General features: G+C 24.3%; 2 protein-coding genes across 4 annotated transcripts in view; both read left to right on the top strand.

Moving 5' to 3' along the window:
- LOC126894048 (uncharacterized) overlaps positions 1–1,031 on the top strand; it is a 6,226-nt gene extending 5,195 nt beyond the window's left edge. Inside the window, exon 2 of the mRNA XM_050664695.1 lies at positions 354–1,031. Coding sequence (XP_050520652.1) covers positions 354–978 — 625 coding nt within the window. The 3' untranslated portion in view covers positions 979–1,031. The remainder of the gene's footprint in view (positions 1–353) is intronic.
- The window catches only part of LOC126894043 (uncharacterized), a 22,544-nt gene extending 10,690 nt beyond the window's left edge, over positions 1–11,854 (top strand). Inside the window, exons 1-5 of one of the 3 annotated variants that reach the window (XM_050664688.1) lie at positions 3,931–4,763; positions 6,542–6,697; positions 10,333–10,516; positions 10,930–11,096; positions 11,280–11,854. In XM_050664688.1, the coding sequence (XP_050520645.1) occupies positions 4,230–4,763; positions 6,542–6,697; positions 10,333–10,516; positions 10,930–11,096; positions 11,280–11,492 (1,254 nt within the window). In that variant the 5' untranslated portion in view covers positions 3,931–4,229 and the 3' untranslated portion in view covers positions 11,493–11,854. Of the gene's footprint in view, positions 1–3,930; positions 4,764–6,541; positions 6,698–10,332; positions 10,517–10,929; positions 11,097–11,279 lie in introns of those variants that run through there. The other 2 variants (XM_050664687.1, XM_050664689.1) reach the window with 2 other exon arrangements.
- Positions 11,855–13,042: the final 1,188 nt, after the last annotated feature.

Genomic DNA, 13,042 nt, shown 5'->3' with positions numbered 1-13,042 from the left:
AAAAAAAAAAAAAAAAAAAAAAAAAAAAAAACACACATCATAGTAAAATTAATACCTTCTCCGCTTCGCATCGAAGCTAAAATAAACGGGCAATGATTGAAAATAACTTTTTAGATAATAGTTTAATTCAGAATTTGATAAAATTATTATACTATGTATTGTAAAAAATGTATAAAAAGGAACACGTATTCTAATAATTATTAGAATAACATAATAATTATAATTAGTAAGTAGATGTTATTGTACAATATATCTTAAAGGCTTTATTAATCCGTTCGACAATTTCTTAGAAATAATATAATATATGCTAGTGAAATAATTTAATTTAGTATTTATTGTTTATTTCTTTATAGACTTTTACTTTCACGAATTACAGAAATTTTCCATAATGATGGAATAAAAGCTCTCAATATAATTCTTCTAGAAGCTATATGGAAATCTATGAATCACATAAAAATCATTTATGGCGATGAAAGTATAGGTGTGTCCAATTTAAATGAACACCAAATTAATGACACAAATTTTCAAATAATAAGAGAACAAACTACACAATTTTTGCGATGCAGGTTCCTTGAAATAATTAAAAATTATTATGTACTATTATCTGTCATATTACATTTATGCAATACAGATGCAAATTGGAAATCACATAAAGATGAATGTTTAATACAATTCCATAAATCATTTGAAAAATCTAAAAAAATGTTTGAAACTCTTAAGACAGTTATGATTATATTAAAAAAATTAAAAATATGGGGTGTAAATTTTAATTCATTTACATGTTTATGTAAGATACTCAAATGGGTTATGGTTTTTTTTCATGTATTAAAAAGCAATTTGATTTCAAACGATATATCTACTAAAATAATCCTAAATGATAAAATTCATATAGCCAAACTTCGTTTAGAATATTTTCAACAATATCGATTAACGTTTCAGAAAGATTTAACTTATGAATCATATGAACGTATCATATGAATATTTGTTGCCAATTGAAAATACCATTTGAAAATAAAAAAATATATATCTTTTTTCAGAGATATGGTATTGAAAATTAATAATACTTTTCCAAGTTATACTTTTCAAAGCTATCATTATGCTTGTGATTATTTTAATAATTTTTGCGAAGATGTTGTCAAATCAATTTACTATGACATAGGATTTGATAAAATTGACTGCTCTAATGAAATACCTGATGAAAGACTTAATGAAATATTCAATGATTTTAGTTTATTAATTTATAGTATATTTTATTTTAATACTATATTTGTAATTAACATATTTTCTTTTATATGATAAAACTAGTGAATTATCTCAGTTTTATAAATAATGATATGATATATGTAAACATTATACAATTATAACCCAAAGAAAATAAATTTAATGTAATATATTAAATTAAATTGAATGCATATTTGCATTCACAAAAATATAATTTCTTTTAATAAAAACAAATAAAGATAGTATTTTTAGCTTCGATGCGAAGATGTGAAGGTATTAACTTTACTATAATGTGTTTTTTGTATTTTTTTTTGTCCTTTACCACTTTTTCTCAGCCCTCACTGAACCGATTTGTTTCAACAATACGTCAAAAGATCACAAATCGTATCTAGTCGAAGACATTTCCCTCAAAAATTAAAAAAAATTCCCTTGTTCTCTGTAAATAAGAGAAATCTCCAAAAAAATTACAAATTTAAAAATCGCTTATTTTCAACATTTTTAAAATTTTTTTTACTTAAATATACCATAACTCTTTTAAAAATGACCCAATCGATATAATTTTTTTTTATAAACACATGAGGTATTTACCTATCATTTTGTATATTTTTGTTATAAATTTGACCCTTTACCTGCTCATAAAGAAGGATTCAAAATGACAACTTTTTCACAAAAAATTAACTTTTTCAATTTAAGTTTCGAAAATGTTCCGGAAATACTGACACTTTTATAAAAATCTTAAATTAAAACTTATATGCTATTTTATATTTTATTTTAAAATATCTGACAAGGGGAGTACACAGATTTTCATAAATATTATTTAAATAAAATTGATATAGCATAGAAAGTTAAACTTATTAAATTTTTTTGCTTTTTTGAAGTCGAGAAAAATAACTTTGAAATTTGAACTAGCTTAAATAGCCATTTTTTTCAATCGACATTAGTGACGTACGGTTACCGTCTCGGTTAAACATGTGTTTTAAGCGATTAGGGTACAAAGATCCAACCCGCGTATGGCAATGATTTTTTTGCATTTTTTCTTGATTTTTTTTAAATTAGAATAAATTTTCAACTGCTTTGATTTTTATCTCATTTAGATTCAATAACTTCAATAAAGATCAAGATTCCCATCACTGTAGTCGCACCTCGTGAGAAGAAATTTTTTATTTATATTAAAATTATTTTACTATATTTTAAGTTTTAGCTTTTAGAAAAAAAAATTTGGAACATTATTTTGTTTCCATGGTGAAAGTTAATCAAAGTTAATAAATAAAAATACAATACTAAATTATTAAATATAAATTTCATAGTATATTTAATTTTTATAATATATATTTATTCATATATTACACCCATATAAATCATAAAACTTGTTTTCAGTGTGTAAATAAGGAAATAGGAGATCACGTTGCTTTTGGAATAATCTACCAATTTTTTATAGTTAAACACAGTCTACAAAGTTAAACACAGATTTGCATCAAAACGTTTTTTATGTGATAAAAAACGTGATTTTAATATAGTTGTTTTTAATCACTGTCAGACATCATCTATACTAGACCCAACTATGCAACGTCCTCACTGTGCTGGGTTTTAATAAAAAATTTCTTATTTATGATTAAATTAGAAGTAATTTACAAAAACAATATAACTCCATCCTTCAAAAATTATCAAAAACCGAAGAAACTAAAAATATTTAATTTACCTTTTAAGTATAAAAATTTTTTTTTTAATTTTTTAACAACACAAAATTTAAAATATTCATCTTTATCATTAACAAAAATGGAATTTTTATGTAATTATATAGAAATATGATCTCATTTTACATTGTAGCGTTCCAAAATTATATGTGTTACATATAAATTATTTTTTAGAGAGACAAAAATTTAACTTTTGGGTAATAATTTTCCTTAAAATAAATTTAAAAAAAATCCTACTTACATAGTTATATTTGAATCTTGAAAAAATTACCACCCCTTAAAACTTCTACACAGCTCCTACCTATAATTAAATGTTATAGTAAAAAAAATTAGTATAAAACTGGTTATTGATCAATCAAAATTTTAATTAGACCATTTTCCATTAATAAGTAAAAATCAATAATAGGTTTCCATTAATTTTCAAATTTACCACTATAATTTAATATGAGGGTGTTTTATACGATTTTAAATACATTTTTCTTACAACTAACAGTATACTTACTATTGTTCGTAAAATTACATCAAATATTAATTAATGGCGTCATGCATGGCTTCTTTATCTATAATTGTAACATATTATCATACTTACTTATCAATGCAATAATGTGTCAGCTCCATTTTTTAAAACTTGCAGGACAGACATTTTTTCTTCTTATAAATTATAACCATAGCATACAATATCAAAATTTCTTAAAATATTAATGTCCAATATTTTTTTCTAAATGAAATTAAAAAAATCAATTACCTAGAATATTTTTAAACCTATACTAATTAATATTAAAAACACTAATATTTATTATTTCATTAATTTTCATAAGAACTTTTATGTCTCACTGTAAAAAATTTTAAATTAGGCTACAAAGTTAGAAACTATTTTGTTATCGTTAAAAAATACACATTTTTATGTAATAATTTCATTATATTTTGATGAACATATTAATACAAAAGTAACCAATTTGTAAGTTTTTGATAAACATTTTAGCGTTTTGAACCTCAATAATAACCAATGAGATACCTCGCGTTTACCAAATGACACTTTTTGGATGAAGAGGTTAGTTTAGAAGCAGAAATGTCGGAGGGGGAAATAAAAATTAATGGATTACTCGCACTGTTACAATTCTACTGCCATTGTTGAGATTAAGTCATAATGTTCGAAAGCTGTTCGTGACCATCGTGGTGTATACGTGTTTTATCGTTCGTTTCTCTAAATTGGAATTACGTGTAATTGACGTATATCTTGGTAACTAAATGAATTCATAATTAAATTTATGTTTCACGAGTCACGATGGTTTAACCGTATGGTATTGTAACAAAATGGAGTCGTCTTCGGTGCCTTCGACGCGGCATAAAATAGGCGACTCTCACGAAAGATTTGTGATTTTGGATATCGCATTAGCTCTGTTAATCATAACACCCGCAGTAGTGACATATTGGAGGGTCACGTGGATGCTTTTTGATACGTATCTGCTACCTGAATACCGTACACTCAGCACCGTCACATCACTGTGTATTGGCTTTTTTGGCGTTACTATTTTTACTGTTGTTCAATATAAGCTTAAGACATTTGTAAACTCTTGGAGGAACTCATTCAGCTATTACCTAGTGACCCGATGTTATACGGCCCTTTTTGGGCTCGCTTGTGTGAATTCATGGCGAGGTATCTGGGACGGTATGAACTTGCTAACAGGTACCAGTTTACCGGCAGTATTCACTTCAGTATTTCTATCAATCGGTATTCTAGTTGTGATGGGTACTCTACGCAATATCATTGCTCCTCCGGTGGCCACACTTTCCGATCATTATCACGGGTACTTCGAAGTACCAACACTCTTCCGTAAAGGAGGTCGAGTAAGATTCTTTTCTAAATATTTTATTCATAAAAAAAATTCTAGAGCTAATATGCATATAACAATCTAACTAAGATGGGTATATTTTCGTAGTTCAGAATTATATTATTGAGAATTGATTAAAAGTATAAAATCTATTTTTATAAGATTCATGACAATGAAGATGCACATTTAAATTGTATTTAAATCCAAACTAGAATCTCTAACTACATCAGGTGAAAATTTTTTATCCAATTATCATACAATTTAATTTTTCCAACTTTTCCCTTAAATTTTGCACATTAAAAACTCTTAATACATATATGTATAACACCCCTAGAAGAACTTATCCTATAGAATTTCAATGAATCTTTGTACATGTGTATTATGCACTAATGACTCATGAAGTTGTAAAAAAAAAAAACTATTATAAAAATAGTTATTATGGTTTTTTTTTATCAGCCAAGGAAAAGGTAAATAATTATTCAATGTTTATTTTTTCGTAATGTAGTCCAATTTGAAACTTAATTAATCAATTAAGTTCTATATCGATGAATTTGTAACCAATCGTTTTGTTTATAATAGAACTATAGAAACTTAATAATTATTACTATGCTACAGAATGTACAAGTCATTAAAAAACGATATTGTATAGGCGACTGATTAGATAAAGAGGCGTCATTTCAGATTTTACTAGGATTACGCAAATTTTTTGACCAATCCATTATTTTCAAAAGCCGCCCATTTTATTCGTGACTTATTAATTGCAACTGTTGCTCTTTTATGAAAATTGCTATGACAAAACTTTTTATAAAATCATTTTATTAATAATAAATAAAAAAATATCAAGGATTTTTCTCTAAAATGACTATTAGAAACATGAAGAAAATTATTCACATACACATTAATTGTAAAAGAAATTTCAATAAAATCTCTATTAATCATTTAATAAAGTTAAACGCAAACAAAAAACACGATTAAGAGAACTTTTATTTTAAACGTACATTTGTAGGTTCAGAAATTGCACATGATCAGTTTTAAGATATAGTATTAATAATTAATGTATGAACATGATAAACAAAATAATCAGAGAACATTTTATTTTTTATCGAGACTCGGGGTGTTTGAGATACAATGAGTTATATTTAACGGTGAAGTAATAATATGTGTTGTACATTATTACAATGACAAAAAGAGTAGCTGTTAAAATTGGGTTTCTTTTGTACTTTAAAAAAATAAATATGAAATATTTAGTACCATTGAATAAGAATTAATTTTCATTAAATTTCTTATATTATTATAAATTGGTTTTTGACGAGGTTTGCTCATATTATAGTCCAGTAAGCAAGAGAACGGGATGACCGGCTCAGTTTTCATTAAAAATTAGACTGTGGTGAATTCCCAAGTTACTGCCTCTCATTGTCCCTGATAAATCATAATAATATTTTAAAATTCAGTAGAAAATAAAAAAAAACGTTTTTTTTATGTTATAGCTCTGAGTAATGATCTTTATATCTCTAAAATAGCATCTAGTTAACAACTTATCAAATTTTTATTTCTACTCGAGGAAGTGGAAAGTATTTTTTTAATTTGAATGAAATATTATTTCTTTTCTTTTAACACTTTCAAAAAGTTGATTTAGCCAACTGAAACCCAAAAAGTTTGACATTTTTCCATTAACTACTGATGATCTATGATAGTACATTTAGAACTTAGACAATTTAATAAAAAATATCTTATTATATTAAAACATATCATGATAGCATAATAAATAATAATTTTATTTTTTATTTTTCACAGAGTAATACGGGCTATTCATGTTTATACGTCTTGGACAGTTTTTTCAGCGTCTGTATAATAGGTACCTTGGTAGTGGTAGTATGGCGAGGTGTTTGGGCTATAATGGACAAGTACTTATATCCAGAACAGGAACAAATGTCGGCATGGTTATCCTTAGTAAATTATTTAATTATATTATTAATATATTTATTCAATAAAAAGGACAACTAGTAATAATTATATTTTGACATTCTAAGATCCCAAAACATCAGATTTTGAGAATGATCAATTAGCCATGATATATTTTTCATCTATTTGTTGACAAACATATTTACAAAAAGTATATTGAATAGGGTGCCAGCTATTTCGCGTATTTTCTGAAGTCTTAACTAGTTTAAATAATAAACTCTTCAAATTTTGAATCAATTCGATAATATTTATACAGTGTAACTTATTTTTTTTTTATTTAAAAGCACTCCTATTACACAGCTAATTACTTATAAGATTTTATGAGTTATAAATGGCAAAATAATTAATTATAATCCCAAGTAAACTATAGCAATAATGTGATAATGAAGGTAAGGAGCCAAGATCAAAATTTAAATAAAATTGTTCGAAATATTAATTATATATGGACGATAAAAAACAGATGACAAAAGATTAATAAAGAGAGTATTATAATTTAATTTAATTAGTTATAACTGTATTAATAATATAAGTATAATTCTTAAATAAAAGGAATATAAATATTAATTAGTCATATTAATACAAATAATAATAATAAGAATACAAATAGTTTGTATCATTTTAAAATTTGTGAAAATTTGAATTTTTATGTACTATTTCACGATAGAAAACATTGAAATACGTATTGAGACAAGGACAGAACAAAAGTAAGATAATTAATTTTATCTCTTAAGAAATAACACTACTTATTAAATAATAGGTATTGTTCGTGTTTTATTTGAATTACAACAGGTCATTGTAATGTTAATAATTTTCATGAAAAAATTCATACTCATATTATAGTTAGTGTGAGAAGATTGTGTTTACTTCTGTCATTTTTTATAAAACATAGGCATTGTTTGATACCGAAGAATAAATATAGAAAAATTCAATTTTTTACATTATTTAAAATGTAGCAAAAAATTCACTACTAAATATTAATGAGAATTTTTTTCACCAAATTATTTTTTTGAATCTATTCTAAAAAATGATTATTTTTTAATTTTTTTAAACATTTTCTGTAAATTTTTAAAATTAATTTTTTTATATTTAATTATAAAAATGGTATTAATTACATTATTATTATAGACCTTATGTATATTAATTATTTAAAAAAATTAACAATCAAAAGTTATTTAAGATTTCAGTGAAGTAATGAATAATAAAAAATCGTTTTTAACGTAGTCTAAGGAGACAAAATTAAAATTCTAATTATATTAAAAGTTATAATTGTTGTCAGTTATGTTTGAGACTATATATTTATAAATATATTTAAATGTTAACAATATTTAATATAATTGACGACGAGTACGCAGGTCAATGAGGGTGTTAGCCTACCAATGACTAATTGATATATTTTAAAGTTTACATAATTGAAAAATTTAATTTATCAATCAATCATCTTGATCTAATTTATTATAGCTAAACATATATAAAATAAGTCTGTCAATAATGTGAGGTAAACATATAAAACACATAAAATCATATAATCTGTGATGAATTTTAATCCCTAAAAAAGTCTTTTCAGTAACGCAATTAGAAATTTTGTTTGGATAAATTTTAAAATTCACCTCTACACTACCCCCTGTTTCTGTAATTTTGTGTACGTTGTTATTTATGTATTTTTGGGGGTATGAACCCGGAGATCCACTCGTTTGCGACACTGAGTGGTTTCATTCATTATATAGTGAGTTAACTTAAATGAAAATTAAAAATTCTATATTAATGTATGATGATTCTATTTTTAAGAACGGTCTACTGAGAAATCATCTATTTTGTGTTACAATTTTTTTATGATCGGTCGACGATAAAAAAATTAGGAGTATTTAGTATATTGAAATATAGACAATGAACTAAATTTTATCATGAACATATATAGTGCTGAATTGTTGTAGAATCTAAAGTCATAAATTATCTCTACTTATAGATACTATACATTATAATAAATACCTAACTTTACTAAATCTTCCTTAAGTTCAATAAAGGGGTAGATCCAGAATTTTTTCAAGTGGGACGCAAAATTTTTCTTAGGTATCAAAATTAACTTTTTCATTTTTTTTTTTTTTAGTAGACGACAATAGTTAAATGCACGTCTTCTGGATCCGCCACTAGTTTGATATCACCAAACATTTTATAATTTAATATTCAGTGTAATTTAGTTTTAATTGTAATGGGGACATTTACTTTATTATATGACGTCTAAGAAAAAAAATGAAAAACTAACGACAGCGCTCCTTATTTTTTTACAAATTGAATACTTTCTATAATCTATAAATTATAGTAAGTTATTATAAATTTAATTATTCTCGGATTTGTTGTTCATGCAACAGAATTTAAATAATACTTTTTAATTCTACTGCCAACTTGACTAGTATATTAGTGTAGAATTAATATAGAAACAGGAAAAAATAATATTAATCAATTTTAGCCAAGTGAAAAACATTACTATTACGGTATTATTTGATAGTGCAAGTCTAATTAACTTTGGGATTATTTTTGTTTGTCAATTCAATTTATACATGATTTTATTACGACGCTGATCTTAGTGTAATCGCATAATCTGTCTGCTCTATTTGAAGTCGTTACTCCTAATTAAGTAAATCTGCAGCAAAAAAAATTATATTTTAATTGAAAAATGAATTACTAAATAAAATGAATAAAAGGTTTCATATACCGGTAATATCTAGAAGTATGCAATTATTTCTCTTATGTTATTGTTTTAGTAGACTCATATGATCGATACAATTAAACATAAAGTCTTTGGTTGATTGACTACTACTCGAGTGGGCATATCCTTGTTGACATGATATAAATATGTATTTACATGTATATATATAAGGTGTTCAGTAAGTAAGGTTTCTATTGTTCACATTATTTGTAACAACTGATCTGTATCCTTACTTAATGAACACTGTATACAGAGTAGAACAGATATGACTAACAATTCTTATAAATTTTGATACAATTAGAATTTAGCTGTAGTTATTCTTTTAATTTTCAAAATTTAATAATGTCCATTATTATAACTTATCTTAAAAAAATAATTAATGGGTCGATAGTAATTTTAGATCGAATAATTATTGAGTTACAAGCATTTTAACTCATAAAATGGTAATGTAGTAGAGCTGTGTGCAGCTTATACTGAAGTATTTTTATAACTCCACCCGTGCTACATACCCACTCTATGTGTAAAAATGATTATAACTCAATAAGTACTTATCTTAAAATTGTTATCGCCCCATCAAAATTTTTTGTTAGAAAATCTCTAAAATACGGTCATTTAAAATTAAAATAAATACATTTTTATTATTAAAACTAAATAATATGTTTTAACGTATTCCAAACATGAAAATATCCTTTAAAAAAATTACAGCGAAATTTTAATTGTATCAAAAAATATAAGAGTCGATAGATAAATCTGTTTCACTCTGTATATATATATATATGTATTTAATAGATTTCAGTGAACAAAAAACGTAATTAAAATTGATGAATGTATAATTGTACAGCACTGATTTAAATACCGATTTATAATAAATACTAATACATTTAGATTTCCATGTAGTTTACTAAAGTTTAATTCACAGGTCATAGGATATAGTGTCGTGTTAGTAGCTTTTTCCTTACAATACTGGGTAAAGAATCTAGTTCGAAGAATCAAAGGAATCAAAAGAATAATTGTTGTAGATATTTATTTATTGTTTTCATTTTTTGGAGCAGTTAATGTATGGAGAGGTATTTGGAATATGCTGGATGTGTACTTTCTTCCAGGTAATTTATATTTTAATACATTTATTGGCATATAACATTTTAAGTATGTTATTGAAGGAAATAATCAGATAAGTAAACTATGAAAAATATTCACGAAACAGAAAAAAATGAAATTATTTTATTTTATAACGCAGCAAACAATACTCTATTGAAACAGTACACTTAATTGTATAAGGTATTGAATTAAAAAAAAAATAAGCGTAATTGATTATAGCACCGGCGTTTTCATTTTCAAATATTCAGTTGTAGGGGAGATGAAAATATTTTATTTTTTATTATATTAATTAACTAAAAATAAAACATTAGTAAATGAAATACCCCCAGAATTACACGAGTGATATATACAAAATAGTACGTTCTAACTTGTAAGTTAATTTTATAAAAAAAATTAAAAAATATTGAATATGTTATAGAAGCACAAGTGACAAGCTATTGGATTTCTCACATCGCATGTTTCATAATTTTGGTAGCCCTTAACTCATCAAATTCAATTTTAGTTCGAGGTGTCTATATGGACGGCGAAGGAGACGGAACACAATGTGTAGACTTTCCTTGTTACTATGTTCGATTACTAGTACAAGTAAATAATAAAAATTTATCGTAGTTATTAAAAATAATACTGATAAAATAAAAATTGCTAAATAATTGTTTAACAGTATGATTTTATTTTTTTAACATATACTGATTTCAATATGATAGAATATCACTAATTATTTTACGTGTATTTACATTGCATTGAAATAATAACATTTCTATAATTTAGAAAAGAAAACGAAAAAAAAATAATGTCGTAGAGAAAGAAGATAAAGAAATGATACAAGTCAAAGGAAACTTAGAAGAAGAAGAGGAAATCGAGCAATCCGTCATGGGAAAACTCTTGACGAACTCAGTGATAAAAGAAAATGGCGATATTAAAGCTAATAAAAATGGCGAAAATATTAAGACAATTGTTCAATACGACAACAATATTGTTTGATAAATCATTTACTCCTTGTAAGCTCGAAACAACTCTATAGTTTGTTGAATTGAGTCGTATTTGTGTATACTATTACTTGATTAAAATATTTTATAAAATAACAACAATTTGTAAGGAAAAATGAAAAATTATTCAATCCTTAAATTGTAGAAACATTCAAAGTTTCAAGTATACGTTCCAAATATCTATTTAAGCCAAATTTGCTAGTTTAGTTATTTATAAGATTTAAGTAAGAAAATATTTAAATGTTGAAATTATTCTATTATATGTCAATTTAGTACATTTAATACTTATTAATGAAAAATTTTTCAAATTGACTAGTCACGAAAAGAAAATAATGTTATCTACTTTTAAACAAAAAATAATAACAATCTAAAAATTGTAAATACATAAAAATGACTAATGTAAAATATAAATCGTTTGTTGTTTAAAATTTTCAGTATTCGTGTATATGAAATTAAATGTTTTTCAATGCTCTAAAATGTTTTGAGATTATTTTATTTATATAAAATATTTACTAATGTTATTATTTTTAATTTGATATTATTATTTGTGATAACTCTAAACCCAATGTTATTGGTAATTTATTTATTGATAATTTATGAACTTTCTATGTTATGTTTGAAATTTTATTATCTTCAATTGTATTAAATAAAATGCAATTTATCAACTTCGTTAAATATCTACATAGTGTATGATTAACTGATGATATTTTTGTAAATAATTTTTAACTACAAGTTTAAGTAAAGGAATCATTAAAATATCCAACATTGTGTAATAAAATACTTTTAAGAGTATACTTTTAAATTGTAGGTTGTTATTTTTTGGTTTATTTTTACTATCAAAGTTTTTATTTATGACTAATTAAGTCGTTCAGATGCATAAGTTATATATTTTCTGAAGGTTTAAAAAAATTCTTGATATAATTCAGTCTAAAACTGTAATAAATAAATTATTAAAATTGAAATCCTCAGTAAAAAAAAAAATTTCTTTTTCTATATTACAATAAAAATTTTTCAAAAATATAAATTAAAAAAATTGTAAATTTGTGAATATTTTTTATATTATGATAAAAAAAATATATACCAATTTTTTCTCCAGTTAATTTTACATCCGTCTCTACAATGTTTGTAAGCCCTCGGGATGAGAAGATCCCACACAATTGTTGATGGATGACAATTAAAGAACAATGGAAACGTATTAAAAATCTGCCTGGTAATAAATTGCTCATAAAAAATATTGGGTATGAAGCAAATTAAGACTAATATGCGAGTAGCTAGTATAAAAATTAAAACTAAAATTATCAATAAATAAATTGATAGTAAGGGCCGTTTTTGAATCTATTATAGTATTTAATATAATAAATAATAGCTCTTTATAAAATATTTACATCACATAATAAATAAATACATTTACTTAATCGATCAAATTTTACATAAATTAAGTAGAACTTTCTAATTGAGTACTCTGTTTTTATAATGCTTGTTATCCCTATTTGTTGGATAAAAATAATATTTTTATTACGTCCATAAAAAGTTATATTAAAATAA

The sequence above is a fragment of the Daktulosphaira vitifoliae genome, unplaced genomic scaffold (genome assembly GCF_025091365.1).
Source record: "Daktulosphaira vitifoliae isolate Bord-2020 unplaced genomic scaffold, ASM2509136v1 Scaffold_1, whole genome shotgun sequence".
In the NCBI taxonomy this organism is placed as follows: Eukaryota; Metazoa; Arthropoda; class Insecta; order Hemiptera; family Phylloxeridae; genus Daktulosphaira; species Daktulosphaira vitifoliae.
The sequence above is the reverse complement of the archived record's forward strand: the minus strand, read 5'-3'. Positions and strand labels throughout refer to the sequence as shown.